The sequence below is a fragment of the Ambystoma mexicanum genome, chromosome 14 (genome assembly GCF_040938575.1).
Source record: "Ambystoma mexicanum isolate Mex_15411 chromosome 14, UKY_AmexF1_1, whole genome shotgun sequence".
Classification (NCBI taxonomy): Eukaryota; Metazoa; Chordata; class Amphibia; order Caudata; family Ambystomatidae; genus Ambystoma; species Ambystoma mexicanum.
This window is the reverse complement of record NC_090940.1, coordinates 562,816,928-562,832,243: the sequence shown is the minus strand read 5'-3', so window position 1 is coordinate 562,832,243 and position 15,316 is coordinate 562,816,928. Positions and strand designations below refer to the sequence as shown.

The 15,316-nt window shown below is 44.7% G+C and overlaps 1 protein-coding gene across 1 annotated transcript in view; it reads left to right on the top strand.

Moving 5' to 3' along the window:
* Positions 1–15,316, top strand: part of RIN3 (Ras and Rab interactor 3) — a 693,813-nt gene that overhangs the window by 427,307 nt on the left and 251,190 nt on the right. Inside the window, exon 3 of the mRNA XM_069637919.1 lies at positions 12,630–12,744. Within this exon, the coding sequence (XP_069494020.1) occupies positions 12,630–12,744 (115 nt within the window). The remainder of the gene's footprint in view (positions 1–12,629; positions 12,745–15,316) is intronic.

Sequence of the window (15,316 nt, the reverse complement as noted above, 5' to 3'; positions counted from 1 at the left end):
GAATCGAGGAAGAAGGGCTAGCCATCAGTTTGCTCGGAAAGCAGGGGTTAGATCATGGGCTTGAGCCCATAAGCTGAGCAACCTGATTGGCTGGCTCCTCGGCCCGGATGCTGATGAGCGGGAATATATGTCTTTATTAAAGCTTCAAGTCCTATACAGTTGTGAGCAAAATAACCCATCCTGTTTGTTGGTCGTCCTCCTTCTGTATGGAGATCTGCATACTCGCTTTGTCTGCCAAAAGATGTGCTTTCATACCTGGAATGTATTTTTCAACTTTTAAATGAAAGAAAAAATATATATTCCCATGTGAGGGCGAGCAGGACGTGGACTCGGCCTGCTTTCAAGGCAAGGCTGATAACGGTGAGCTTCCTTCGGGATCTTTTGCTGTCCTCTCCCCATGTTATTTTAAGTTATGAGTGCCATCTACAGGGTCAACGTGGTAGTTTTCGAACTCTGTAAATTATTTCCTAAAGCAAGTATGTGGACTCTTCTAAGCCCAGCCCTCCTACATCTTTAAGAAGCTGATGAAAAAGACCGTAAGTGAGCCAAGTCACTGCCTAACTTTTAAAACGTGAACAATTATATAAACATTTAGGCATGACCTGCATGCATACATAACACTCGCACCGACCCCCAGTAGTTAAATGCCAGACTAGTGGCAATGTGCTGGTTGCCTCCAACATGTCTTAAGCCCTTACAAGATTTTGTGAATGCATAATACTTAGAACACCTTATAATGGTAATTTGAATATATATATATATATATCAAGTAAATCAATCCAAAACGGAAAAAAGCGCTGCTTACAAGAGTATATTGGAGAACATATTTAATTGAAACAGCACATGATGTGCAACACAAATGGCTGGGGAAACATCAAACAAACAGAGGCAGGACGGCTATAGGCACGACCTGCTAACAACGCGTTTCATGCTCGACTGAGAGCTTGGTCACGTAAAGGAAAGAGGAACAAAGGCAGGATTAAAAAAGCATGTAGTCCTTTAGAGGAAGTAAGGGTGCATGAAGGTATTGATTCAATGGCGGCCATGTTGGAAGGGAAAGGAGGTCTTGGCCAGCAATAGAACCAAAAGGGGCCATAAGATATGCCAGCCACTGGGAAAGGTGGAATGATTAAAGTAAGCCAATATTTACACAGCAAAATGTATAGAAACCAGGGGCATCAAGAACAGGCAGGCGGCCAGACACAAGAGCAAGGCCATATGAAGCAATTCCAATGCACCCCAATTTCCATTGTGGATTACTGGTCAGGAAAAGAAAACACAAAACACAACTAACAATTTGCAATTTAGTGATTGTAGAGTGCACTCATAAAATAAGATCACAATACTCCATAAAATCGAAATACATAAATGTAAGTAAAGAACCACCATGAGTCAAATATAAGTCAGGTTAAAAGCAACACAGTACCATCATTTATACAGGGGTTAAAAGGCCAAAAAGTATGTCATATCAAGATAAAGCGCATGTGCAGGTTGAAACAGACTATACAGTATGGACATGTATAAATTGGCTGAGCCACCATGGCGGTTAGGTCTTGTGCAAAAGAGAAAAATAGCAGCATTAATATGTGCAGAATGGCTAAAAATACATCACAATCGCAACATCAATATGTGCAAAAGAGCAAAAATGCAGTCCTGGTAATAAAGTGCATAGCAATAATAACTTCTGCAAGTCAGCCGAATGATAGGCCTTGTGCAAAAGTGCAAAATGACAGCATGAATATGTACACAAATGAAAAAAAATTGCATCATAATCGCAACATCAATATGTGCAAAAGAGCAAGAATGCAGTCCTGGTAATAAAGTGCATAGCAACAGTAACTTCTGCAAGTCAACCGAGTAACATATCATGCTGAGACCATAGTTGGAAAAGATAAAGTGCAAGCCAATAAAGGACAACATGAATATGTGCAAATGAGCAAAATCACGATAGTAGCCAAAGTTAGCAGCAAAGGCTATATGCACAGACATAAAGCCAAAGTGGCAGCATACACATGTAGAGGAATGCAGGTTACATTGCCTACAAATAACATCAAACGCATGCAGACAGACAAAATATGACTATGGCTAAACAATGTAAACATGAGACCCATGAATGGAAACATTAGGCCTGCCAGAATAACTGGACAAAGGAAAGAATGAATATCTACGGGATGCAAATGTAAGTGTATATTGTAGAGAGGTAACCAGAATGAAAAGAATGACAGTGTATCAGATTGTGAACACCACGGACTACAGAAAGAGAATTAAAATATACCTAATGTCCTACAAGGTCGTGACTGCAGCAGCTGGAGAACGAAACCTGTGCCGGTTGCAAACAATAATAATAGCACAGCCACCGTGGTGCTAGGGTGGGAAAATAAGACTGTATGCAGACTGTATGCAGACCAGGGACAAATCAGTGAACTGAACAATCGGAGAATTTAAAAAAGACCACTCCTATTAACTAAATACAATAAAAAAATTACCTAAGGAAGGCAAACCTATCCAGAAAGAAGCGGGGGGTATACTCTCATGTACCCAAAAACGTATAAAGCTCCTCATCGAGGTTGTGACCATTTGGGAACTTGGTGTCAAAATCCAAAATGAATCTGGTCTCCAACTGTCTGAGCTTTAACACACGGTCTCCACCCCTAGGATGGATGGGAATGTGTGCCACTGCGGAAACTCTGACCAGAGTAAGGTCATTCTTATGTTCTTGCATAAAATGCTTGGCCATAGGGTATGCCGGATCTGAATTTTTAATTGCCCTAAGGTGCTGCAATATCCTAAGTTTAAGCTTGCATGTGGTACTCCCGACATACCATTTCATGCAGGGACACGAAAGAACATAAACCACAAAAGCAGTATCACAGTTCATTGAGTACTTGATGAGCTGATTGCATTGGGTGACTGGATGTAGAAAAGATTTACACGCAGTGTAATGGGCACAGGCCTTACATTTAAAACATTTGGTAAAGCCTATGGGGGAGACCGTCAGTGAATTAGTGAGAGAAGAGTTAGTGTTAATGGGTGACAGAAAACTGGAAACTAATTTGTCTCTGAGCGAGGGTACTCGCTTGTATGTGATGGTTGGACGTTTGGAAAGCAGGGGGCATAGATCTTTATCAACGATGATAACACGCCAGTGTCGTTCAATGATTTTGCGGACATAATTGGAAGCATTCTCGAATGTAACAAGAAGTCTGGGTTCATTTTCGATGGCAGTCCTATCAGACTTAATGCCGTACAATAGGGGATCCCTGCATAATCCGCGTGCCTTTGTGTAGGCCATTTCTATAGTTCTGCGCTCATAGCCTTGTTTGACAAAATCTAGAGCCGCCAGGGCACAGTGATGGTCAAAGGATGCTAGATCTGTGCAATTCCTACTGTATCTGATGAATTCACCATATGGAATACTACGTTTGCATGACGTGGGATGGCAACTAGTTGCATGCAAAGGTAGTCCGGTGTTTGAAGGTTTTTTGTGTAGTGCTGTGTAAAAGCCAGATCTTTCAAGGGTCACAACTACATCAAGATAAACAATTTCAATAGTACTGTGGCATTCAGTGAAGCGCAGATTGAACATGTTGGTATTGATATGTTTCACAAATGATTGCCACTCGGCTTCAGTGCCCTTCCATATGACAAAAACATCGTTGATATATCGCCACCAGGCGACAATTTGTGTAGCAAAGCTGGATGCGAGCAGATCACTAAGAAAGGTGGCCTCCCACCACCCCATGGTCAGGTTTGTGTAAGATGGAGCAAAGGTACTGCCCATCGCAGTACCTCTTACCTGGCGGAAAAAAGAACCTTCAAACAGGAAGACATTGTTGGTCAAGCAAAAGGACAACATTTCAAGGATCATGGAACTATGACTATGGAAATTCAATGAGCGTGTTTCAAGGAGGTATTTGCTAGCTCCCATTCCAACTTGATGGTAAGTGGAGGTGTAAAGGGAGACAATATCAAGGGTTGCTAGAAGGAGACCATCCTCCCAGGGTGTATTAGAGATGTGTTGCAAAAAGTCCTTGGTATACCGCAAATAAGAGGGCAAAACTGAAACAAGAGGAAATAAAGTTTCATCAATAAACTGGGCCAGGTGCTCAAGGAGGGAACCACATAAAGTAACAATAGGTCCACCTGGTGGATGAAAAAGAGATTTGTGAGTTTTGGGTAGAAAATACATGGTGGGTATAGTGTAACAGGAGGGAACAAGAAATTTAACAATGTCGTCATCAATGAGGCCAATATCAACCCATTGGGTACAAAGATTTTTAAGTTCAGACTGCATGTCGCCAAAGGGATTTTTGGATTATTGGGCATAACACAGTCGATCCTTGAGTTGACGATTGGCCTCCGCAACATAGTATATTCGATCTTGGACTACAATATTCAACCCCTTATCGGCCAGTTTGATGACAATGTTCGAAAAGCTTTGTAGTTATCTATCTATCTATCTCAGGCCTCTAAATTAACTGTATGAGCAGGAGTATCCAGCATTAACCAGTGACCAGGTGCTACCACTGCTGGACAAGGCACTAGTACAATGTGTTCTACAAATTTAGCTTCCACATAAGATACAAACATCATTTTGCCCATTATGTATTCTTCTTGTGCTTTAAACGATGTATAGATGTGTCCTAATGGTTATTTTTAGATTGTGCCAAAAGCACACAGTTAAATTCACCTAAGTGTGTTTGTTGGCCTGTGGAGCCAAAAGCAGCTATCCAGGCTCTTCTGGGCTACAAGCAGGAGCTAAACCGCTCCCAGCTCCACTCAATTTCAAACCATGTTTCCATTGTAAAGGTGTCCTAGTTATTATTCCTTCTAAACATCCTGTAAGGGTCTGTCATTTGACCCCTGGGGTGGGGCTTGCTGTGGCAGTGGGCTGAGTCTTGGGCGTATGGCGCCCACCAGATTATGAGCAACTTGAGCGATATGAAGTAGGAGCTGTCTGCAGTGTTGGGCGTGTGGGAGCCCAGGCCTGCTTGTTTTGCCTTGTGTGTACAGCGTTTTTCATGCCCTGATATGACTTTGAATGTTTCCTTAGCCATTGCTATGATTTGCTATTGTTGCCTCTCCACTGACTGCTCCCCAGACTAACATGCTCAAGTTCTGTGTTTCAGCATGAGGCCTGTGTCCTCTAAACCACCCATACATGGCGATTCTATGCCCTTCCTAAAAGACATCAAAACACAAGACCTCTACAACCAACATGCACACCATAGCCTCAGGGTTGTCCAACTCCAGGCCTCAAGGGCTGGAAACCTGACGGCTTTCAGGATATGCCTCATTAATATTCACAAGAACGAATTTGCATACACGTAGAATCATTGTATGCAAATTTAGCTCATGAATATTGAGGGGTATTCTGAAAACGTGATGCGTTTTCGGCCCTTGAGGCCTGGAGTTGGACAACCCTGTCCTAGACGGATTGTATCCTAGCGCCACAGGCACAGGACGGCCCCCTTCTGACGCACATGCCTCTGTTAACAGCACACAGTTTTTTCAACTGCACGCATCAACACAGTAGCAAAACAATCTTGTTTTTCCCCTCCCTCCCTTCTAATCTAACCTACACCAACTCTCTCAGATCTGCCAGAGTGCCTGCCTGCCGAGCATGCAAATGGCAGCCGTGCACAACATACATCCCTGTAACATAACCTGTGGCGCTGTTCAAAACACCTAATACATTCCATGAACAAATCCTAGCAATTTGTTACTTTCTGCAGTAGAATATGTAGAAAATAGGATTTTATTTATTTTATTGATCATTTGTAAGGTGCTTTATACAACAGAATTGTGTTTCAAAGCGCCACACGACTAAATGGGAAGGGAGCAGGGGAAATGATAACAGTGGCAAGAAACAAAAAAGCAACTAATATATTTACAGTCGTGGTCGTACTAGGCCTTGTGGCATTCGTCCATGCAAATGCATTGAGGAGAAGTGCAGGGGATGGAAGGGGGAGCAGAGGAGTAGAATAAGTGCTGGAGGAAGGCGCAAGAGGGAAGTGCTAAATGGAGCCAGGAGGAGCACCAAAGGCTAAGGGCTAGTACAGGCAGCTCTCAAGGGTGGCATGTGGAGCCACCGGGCAAGGCAGTGAGGTGGTGGGTGCTGGTAATGAATGGGAGGAAGGACCTGAGAGCCTGTGGGATTCACGGGAATCAGGCCACCGGTCACAGCGGCAGTGCAGTGAATAGCACAGAAGGGGAAGAGGGAACAAGGAAGAGAAGAGCAGAGTTTTAAGCAGTTTCTGGATCTTAAGGCGGTCTGGCTCAGATCTGAGAGGGGCAGGGAGGCTGTGTCAAAGGGAGGCATCAGCCGCAGAAAGAGATCTGCCCGCCACGCTCTACTAAGAGAAACGTTTGACAGTCAGAAAGTTGGAATTGGAGGAGTCTAGGGCTCTAGCAGGGGAGTATTTATGGAGGGAAAGTTGAAGATAATGTGGTCACAGGCCCCAGTAGGTCTTGTGGACGATGCAGCGGGTCTTGAATTTGATCCTTGCAGCCACCAGGAGCCAGTGGAGAGATTTTAGGCCTGGAGAGATACAGTCCCTGGGCTTGTGGCAAAGGAGAAGTCTTACAGCCTTCTTCTGGATTAGCTGGATGAGGCAAAGAGGAGAGATGGAGATTGAGAAAGAGGCAGTTGCAGTAATCCAGCCTGGAAAGGACCAGAGCTCTGGAGACATTGAGCTTCTGGAGAAGGTGAGAAAAGGAAGAATGCCTCTGAGGAGGTGGAAAAGGAAGAATGCCTCTGAGGAGGTGGAACTGCAAATGGGACTTTATGGTAAGGTCCATGATGTGAGGGGTGAAGGGAAGATCAGAGTCGAAGATGACGCCAAGGTTTTTGGCCTCACAGGATGGTGTGGGGAGAGGGCCCAAAGAGGGTGGCCAAAGGGTAGGAGGAAAAGAGGGCACAAGCATCCCAATGAGGAGCATTTCCATCTTACTTGCATTGAGACAGAGATCATTTGCTGAACACCATACCTGAATGGTGGACACAATCGGGGATGAGAGCAGGAAGAGGGGGGAAAGTAGAGGGAAGTGTGAAGGAAAGTTGTTTGTCATAACACTGAAAATGAGGATAGGAGGGGATCAGATGAGCAAGAGGGGCGAGATAGATCTTGAATAGCCAGGGCGATATGATAGAGCCCTCAGGGACACCACAGGTAGAGAGTGGTGGAGTAGAAGGGGCCCATTGCAGCTGGGAAGGGTGGTTAGTGAGGAAAAAGGTCAGCTAGTCCTGTGCCTGAGTGATGGTGAGGTCGCTTTATGAGCATGGAATGATTGACCATATCAAAGGCAGAGGAGGGAATGAGAACAGAAGGAGATTTGGAGTCAAGATTTGAGAGCATGGTTTCACTATTCAGGAGAGCGTTTTCTGGGCCTCTTGATGCCCGGAATCTAGATCAGTGGTCAGGAAGGCAGCCAACAAGATCAGTGTGGAGGGTCAGTTGGGGGAGGACCAACTTTTCCAAGAGTTTACCCAGGAAGGGGATCATGGAGATAGGGCGATAGTTAGCTGGGCAGGCGGAGTCAGCAGATGGCTTTTTTAAGAGAGCGTGCACAAGGGAGTACTTGAGGGAAAGAGCTAGAGGTGAAGGAGTGGTTACAAAAGTCTACAAGGTCCGGGGCAAGAGAGGAGGTGTTGTACTTAATGGTTCTGGAAGAACAGGGGAGCACATGTTTGGAGGAGGCCTTCATAGAGCAGACCACTTTAGGTACCTACAGTGTTATGGGTAGGAGAGAGGAGATTGGGGGGTGGTAGGAGGGGGGCCAAGGGAGGCAATGGAGTAGGAGTGGGAGAGGTGAGGGAGGACAGGATGTCCTGAGTTTTGGATGAGAAGTGGGAAGCCAGTGCAGGGGGTCTGGGAAGGAGGGAGAAGAGGTGGAGACTGCAAGTGGATTGGCAAGTTACTTGCAGATTTTAAAACGTTTCAGCTGTGTTAGAGGCTCCAGTGATACAGGCTTGGACGTGGGCCCGCTTTTTGGAGCGGATAGAGAAGTAATATTGCTTTTGGAGCAGGCAGCAGGCCAGTTTCAGGACCTCTGCACTTGTGTTTCAGAGATGCTGGATCAGAGTCGTACCAGCTGTTCTTGGTGGCAGGCTTTAGACGGATCCTCATGGCAGGGGCAAGGATGTCGAGAGTGTTGGAGACTGCAAGATGCAAATTAGCAAGGACAGAGTCAGTGGGAGAGCCGGGGGTGGCAGGGGGGATGAAGGTGGAGGCAAAAGCAGCAACTGACACTCGCTTCATTGTTGAATGATGGTGAAGGAGGTTGGCAGTGCAGGGGGTGGCTCAGATGGAGGGCCAAGGAACCCCAGACTGGAGGAAAGGAGAGTGTTCTGTCCCGCAGAGGCGGGTGGTGACTGGATTAGGATGTCACCTGAGATGAGAGCATCAAGAGTGTGGCCATCCGAGTGCGTCTGGCTGGAAGTAAGAATAGTCAGAGAGGGAGTAATAGAGGACCCGCAACTGAGAGGTGGATCATTCACAAGAGTCGAGGTGGATGTTGAAGTCTCCAAGTAGGAGGAGTTTGGAAGAAGAGGTTAAAAGAGATGAGGCAAGATCAGCCCATTCAAAGAGGAAGAGGAAGATAGGGCCAGAGGGTCTGTAGATAGTGGTGAGGGTGAGAGAAAGTGGGTGAGGCCCCAGCCTACAGACATGGAATTCTAAAGAGGAGTAGGATTGAGTAGGAATGATGGAAGCGGGGACCCACTCGTGGAGATCAGGGCCACTCCATCTCCAGTCCTGTTGGGTCTGGGGTTTGAGAGTATTTTGTAGCCCACAGGAAGGAGTGTTGAGAGCAGTGACAGAGCTGGCATTGAACCACGTCTCAGTAAGAGCGAGGACGTCCAAATCAAGGTCTTCGAGAAGGAAATAGATGCCAGAAGAGTGTTTTGACAGAGCGAGCATTCAGAGTATCAAGTGAAGCTGGGTACCAGCTTTGAAGGTTTTCTGAGGGCGGTGTACAGGGCCGTGGTACTCCCATCGGTGGTGTTGGAGAAAGGGTGGCAGGAGAAGGGAGTACATTTGAGAGAAGGCAGGTGCCGGTCAATAAGAGGAAGAGCAGGTTGAGAACCTTGGACCATAATAGTGCCATTGTGATGGACATTAATGATGCACCTAGAGGATGAGAAGTATGCAAGGAATACTTCCCACCTAGTGCCACCATTAATGGGTGAGGAGGTGAACAGAGAAAGAGTGGAGACCAGATGGGGGTCGGTCCATAGGTCTGGAGAGGGGACAGTGAAGAGGATGTCTGTGAAGGTCTGTCTGGAAGTGGCGTTGACGTGCAATGTTTCTCATCTGCTACTAAACTGATACTTCCGAATTTAGTTTTTTTTGTTGTTGCTTAATGCTGGTATGCACTCGGAAGCCCATTTCCCATCTCTTTTACACTCTGCTGTTCATTTAATATTTGTGTGTACTTTCTGTACTCTTCTCATTATCTAGGTTCTGGAGGATAGCTTGTGGGCAACACGTATGTCCTGCAAGCAAGACAACGCAGAGCAACACAGGTTTGAATCATGTTCCTGCACTTGGAGATTGGTCTCCAGCATTAAGCAGGTTTATAAAAGAGTAATTAATGTAATCTGTTATTCCACGGTCCTGTGGGTAGGGAAGACTGATTTCTGGTGGCACTGTTTTCCTTCTTGCATCTCTTTGATTCGAATCTGAGGAAGTTGTTGCTTCTGGTGCTTGCTTAACAGGCCTTTATAGTTTGTGTATTTTTCAGCCAGGTAGGCTGAAACTGTTACCATAGTCCTGTATGTGATGCAGTCTGTTGTGAAAGTGATATGGTCTTGGTATCTAGTATTGCACTCCTAGGACTGGGTGAAATGGTCTTATTTCACCTTTGCCTCGAGAGTTAGGCGAAACGAGTTGTGGAGCAGATGTAACAAGGTGTGCTTACAATGCTAGATATTTGTGTTGTCACTTTAGAGACAATCTTCCACCTGTCCACTGTCTCGATCAGTCGCAGCAAGTCTAATGTGCATCACACCAATATTCTGAGATTCCTTAAACCCCTGCTCTTTCCTCTGTTTGTCCCCAAATATTTGTTTTGTTGTGTAGGTACAACTCGGATTACAGTGACCAATACCTTCTGGCACTTAACCAGAATTGATGCACATGCTTGCAAAGCATTCAGACATGTACTTTACTGTTCCATGCCCCTGAGTAGTGTGCCTACTGGGGATTCCGCTCTTTCTCCCTAATTGCACTGCTCCATTGGAACCCATCGTAAGCGAAGCCAGCCTGACTGTGGATCTCTACAAAGCTCGGCTTAAACTTCACGTTCTTTCTAAATCTAGAGAGAATTTCCTTTAGTGCTGCATAATAATGCATTCTTGTAATTGAAACAAAACAATCCGAGGACCTCGATGGGAGAAGGATCATCGGTACAGTGCACGTCACAGTAGGGATAGCCTTACAGACACTCCCTGCTGACATATATTTTCGATTTCGAAAAAACAAATCATGCAATACACTGCACAGCCACTAGATGTTGGCATATGTAAAGCATGGGCATGTAAGCAGATACAAGCATCAGAAAGACGATTACAGGTATGTATTAACTTGTCACATGTACACAGTTCTAGTCTTTTGTTTGAAGCACTTAGGCTAATCCTATCTATACGTTGGCTCTTTTTATATTTTATGCATTGCTTTGTTTTTGCCCCAGGTCTATGTACCACTTTTGTACACCCTAATCATCTGCTCATCACTTGTTCTCATCTTTGTGCTGTTGTACAGGCAAACTTTTTTTTTTTTGGGGGGGGGGGGGGGAGTTCTACCATAAATGTGTTGCAGTCATTTCTCATTGAAATTGACATCCCTGCATTCAAATAAAAACCTGATGCATCTGGTATACATACTCAGAGAGGTACATACTTTGAAAGGGGGTGTGAGTGGGGGTTCCTCCCAAGAATAAAAATCAGGCCAACCTTCAGCATATGTGTTTTAAGTAGAGACCTCGTGATCACCAGCTCAAATAATTTTACTCCACCTCCAAACTCTCTCAAGAAGATCAGCATTTAATGCAATATTTTTTTCATTGTAAATATCACCCTGAAAGCGAGGATAATGGAACAAAAATCCCTGTTTTCACTGAAACAATATGCTTTGTCCCACTATGAAATCTAGAGAATGGCCAAGCTTGCCTGGTCCCTTGTATAGGTAGGTGGGCCCCAAGAAAGCGAGGTCAAATGAATGGATATGGAGAGATGCTCCAGTTTCCCTAGAGAAGCCCAAAAACTAGTTGCCAAACCGTTGCAACATCTCTCTCATGAGTATTTTGGTTGTCCTGTAACAGGTTTGTGATCTAATGTCCCCCTATTATCATTTGTCACTAAGGCTCCCGGTTTTATGGTATTCATTATTGCACCCTTTCCATCCGTATTTATCCATATTTATTTTTGGTCAATTTGTCTGTATCTACATTTATTTTTAGGTGTGTAACAATAGTGTAACTATTTTTGCACTCTTATTTACATGAAGAACACATTAGCACTTTGATGCCTGTAATTGGAAGTCCGTGGAGCTGGGTTCTTGCACAGCAAGTGAAGGTCTACATATCTACAGCCTTTTAAACAACTTCAACAGGAATTGCAGTCCTTTTTCAACTTCCCTGTTAAGTTACTTTGACCTGGAATGCATGGGGCTTGGAGACAACCAGGGGATATGCATTTACGACTTTTTCCAATTATTACAAATAATTACTGAAAGGAAGTCCGATTTCCTTTTCCGTCTTTGCTTAAGAGTAAGAATCTGAAAAATAGAATCCCGGGAGCCTTATGGATCGGGCACAGCATAGACATAGGGGAGGCCATAGTCCAAACTGCACATGCCCCTCCACCCCCCAACTTCTCATCAGGTGCCTCGAGCTCCCGTCATTGGGCAGAAGGGGGGCGTATAAGCAATTCTGATTCCATGTGACTATCTCTGCTTCACTCAGTGTCTTTAAAACTGCCAGGCTATTATGCATGTCTATGCAAAAAGCACGAGCATATTCGTCCTTGGCACTTGGGGCTTAAGAGTTGCATTAAAGAGACAAATGACTGATTTGTTGATGGCCTCATCAGTCACCTTTGATCTGGAGGGTCCCGTACCACAGCGTTCTTTGCCCTCCAGACATGTCTTCTGGCATTTCATGGACGCTGGTGAAACCATAAATACCCCTTTCCTTGTTAGTGACCGGGGATCACACACAGGGAAGCTTACAAGGAATGGGTGCAAGTGCTGGACCCAAATATTCTATAAATACTGTGGATTTTTCTCAATTCCATCATTACTTTTTTAGCTTGTCTGCATGACTGCAGAAGGAGCCCATCTGTAAGGAAATCCTCATTGGAAAGGTACCTCCACAGTAGTAGGGAAAGGGGCGGGAGTCCAAATCACACAATTTATTTTATGTTGTCCTTCGTAGCCAATGCTTTGCTCCTGCATCTGTTCACCGGATCAATTATTTCACCTGTATCTTGCATTTTCATATTGTAAAACTTTTGACTTTTTTTCAATGCTTTTTCTCTGTGATTTTGACCAATTTATGAATAATAATCTTCCCATAAAAAGCTGTAGTGACTAGTGGTGGTCAAAGTTTTTTTTTCTCCTCTTCTTTAGGTGTTCTTGGTCAGGAAAGATGCCCACTTGAAAACTCTGCTGCTTTCTGTTCACGTTGCACTTGAAAACAAGGACTCTGACATCTTGGAATACAGCATAAAGGAAGACAAGTCCAGTAAGTCTTCAGTGCCCTGCCATCACTGGTCTAAGAAGAGAAGACGCAATCCTATCTTCAGGCTTGGCTTGCTCTCATGCCATCTTCTCACAGGTCTATGCACGCGTGTGTTCTTGGCATGTTTCCAGGAATGATTGCGCACATGTCTGACTCCACTGCTGGTGGCCTGGCAGCATCATATTGAAGATCTTAAATATATTAAAGACAGATCTTAAAATCTCCTTGTGCAGTACAGGGTTGTTTATATATTTGATAATGCGCATCAAACCCTCAGGTAGCAGGGCGCAGCATTTACAAGAATATTTAGAGCTTAGTTACAGCAGATAGTTATTACAATGCATACATTACGAATATATATATATATATATATATATATATATATATATATATATATATATATATATATATATATATATATATATATATATATATATATATATATATATATATATATGCTCCTCCGGCTTTGGACAGTTTGAACCTAGGAACAGGTCATTAGAGGCTCTAGTATGGTGAGTAGACGTTGTTTTGGAAAATCTAGCGGAGATATAGGGGGTGCAGCATTGTTAAGTCCTTTGAATGTAAGGGATATTGTTTTAAGGAGTATTCTGTCGCTGATTTTTAGCCAGTGGTTGTCTTTCCTGATATTGGAAATGTGCTCTCTGCCTGGTATGTTGAGAGCTGCTCTTAGGGCATTATTTTGCAGTATTTGCATTTTGTTTGAGATTTTGGTTAGCGCCAGCATAGAGGGCATTACAGTAATCGATCTTGGACATTAGAAGAGCATTAGCAAGCGTGATACAATTTGTTTTGGATAAATAGGGCTGCAAGCCTGAATCAATTTACAGGTATAAGCTATGGAGGAGGCCATGGAGCCGACTTGTTTTTTTGAGAGATAATGTGGAACCAAGGTAAAATCCAAGTGTTTTTACCTCAGTGACTACTTTGATAACGTTACCATCAATGTTGAAGGCAGCGTAACTGGGGCTAAGTTTTTTGAGGTTGGAGTCAGAACCAAGGTTCAGGATCTCCGTTTTGTCATCATTTAGGCAGAGGCCATGTGAGGACATGCATGCCTCAATGAGGAGGTTTATCTTATTTACTAAGGCTGTGTCCTCGACAAAGTTGCCCGAAAGGGGTAGAAGGATCTGGATGTCATCAGCGTAGTTTATGTGACACCTAGCCTGTCAAGTTTGTGGAAGAGTGGCTTAGTGAAAATGTTGTACATAGTTGGAGAAACACAGGAACCTTGTGGAACTCCACAGGTGAAGTGGGTTGGGTCTGCTGAGGCTGAGGGGGAGAACACTCATTGTACGGATTGCTAGGAAGGATTGAACCCAGGCTATGGCTTCAATCGAGAAATAGTCAGCTGATGCTAGGTGTTTGCATAATACTGCATGGTCCACCAAGTCAAAGGCTGCCGATAGGTCAAGGAGTCGCCGCATAGCTGTTTTCCCTTTGTCCTTCAACTCATCTATTTTGTGTTTTGAGCAATTAAAGCTGTTTGAGTGCTGTGTTGTGGTCTGAAACCGAATTGGCGAGATCCCAAAAGTTGGCTTGCCTCCAAATACTTTTGGATTTGTAGATAGGCTACTCTGTCGATAACTTTGAGGAGAAATGGGACTGTAGTAATGGGTCTATAGTTAGTGGGTATAGCCGGGTCTAAAGTCTGTTTTTTGAGCAGTGGTATCACCCAGGATTCTTTGCGGTTCGAGGTACCGTACTCGAATTAAAGGAAGCATTGATAAGCTTCGAGAGAAAGGGTGCTAAGTCTCTGGTTGCATCCTTTATAATTTGTGCAGGGCAGCTGTCACCCTGGCAGTTGGAGGGTTTCAGAGATAGGATAACCTTTTCTGTTTCCAGTATGGAGATATTAATGAACCTGAAGGGTTTGTTGGTATGTGCCTATCATGAGTATACGCTTGAAGTCCAAAGCCGAGTGCAATTCCAGGTATGATTCCGACCTAGCTACACTTAAACGTAAGTGTAGGGTGGCTGAGAGGAGAGAGGTCTTCTTGCTCATCCTCTGACAAACTGGCCTGTCGCCTGCTCCAAAGGCAATACCAACTCTCTGTCCGCACTAAGAGAGCCCACATTCAAGCCCATATCTCTGCGGCATCCAACAACTCGGCCAAACTCTTTAAAATCTGCAAGGAGCTTGCCAACTCTGCAGCAGTCTCCTCCCCTCCTCTTGCCTCCCAGGCTCTCTGCAATGCCCTTGCCTCGCACTTTATCTCTAAAACCCAGGACATCCTGTCCACCCTCGCCTCCCCTCCCCATCCTATTCCCTCTCAGTCTGTGCTTGGAGACCCCCCTTTAAGCACCTCCCCCCCACCATCCTTCTCTTCCTTTCCTATTTTCTCCCCTGACGAGGTCGCTAGACAAGTCCGATCTATGAAAGCCTCGTCAAAACAGGCTCATCCCTGTTCCTCCAAAACCATCTAGGACCACATTGACACCCTCGCTCCTGCCCTTGCTGATTTTTGCCACCACTCGTTTGCCTCAGGATCCTTCCTCTCCCCTCTGAAGCACTCCCTTGTGCATCCTCTTCGCAAGAAACCCATAGCTGATC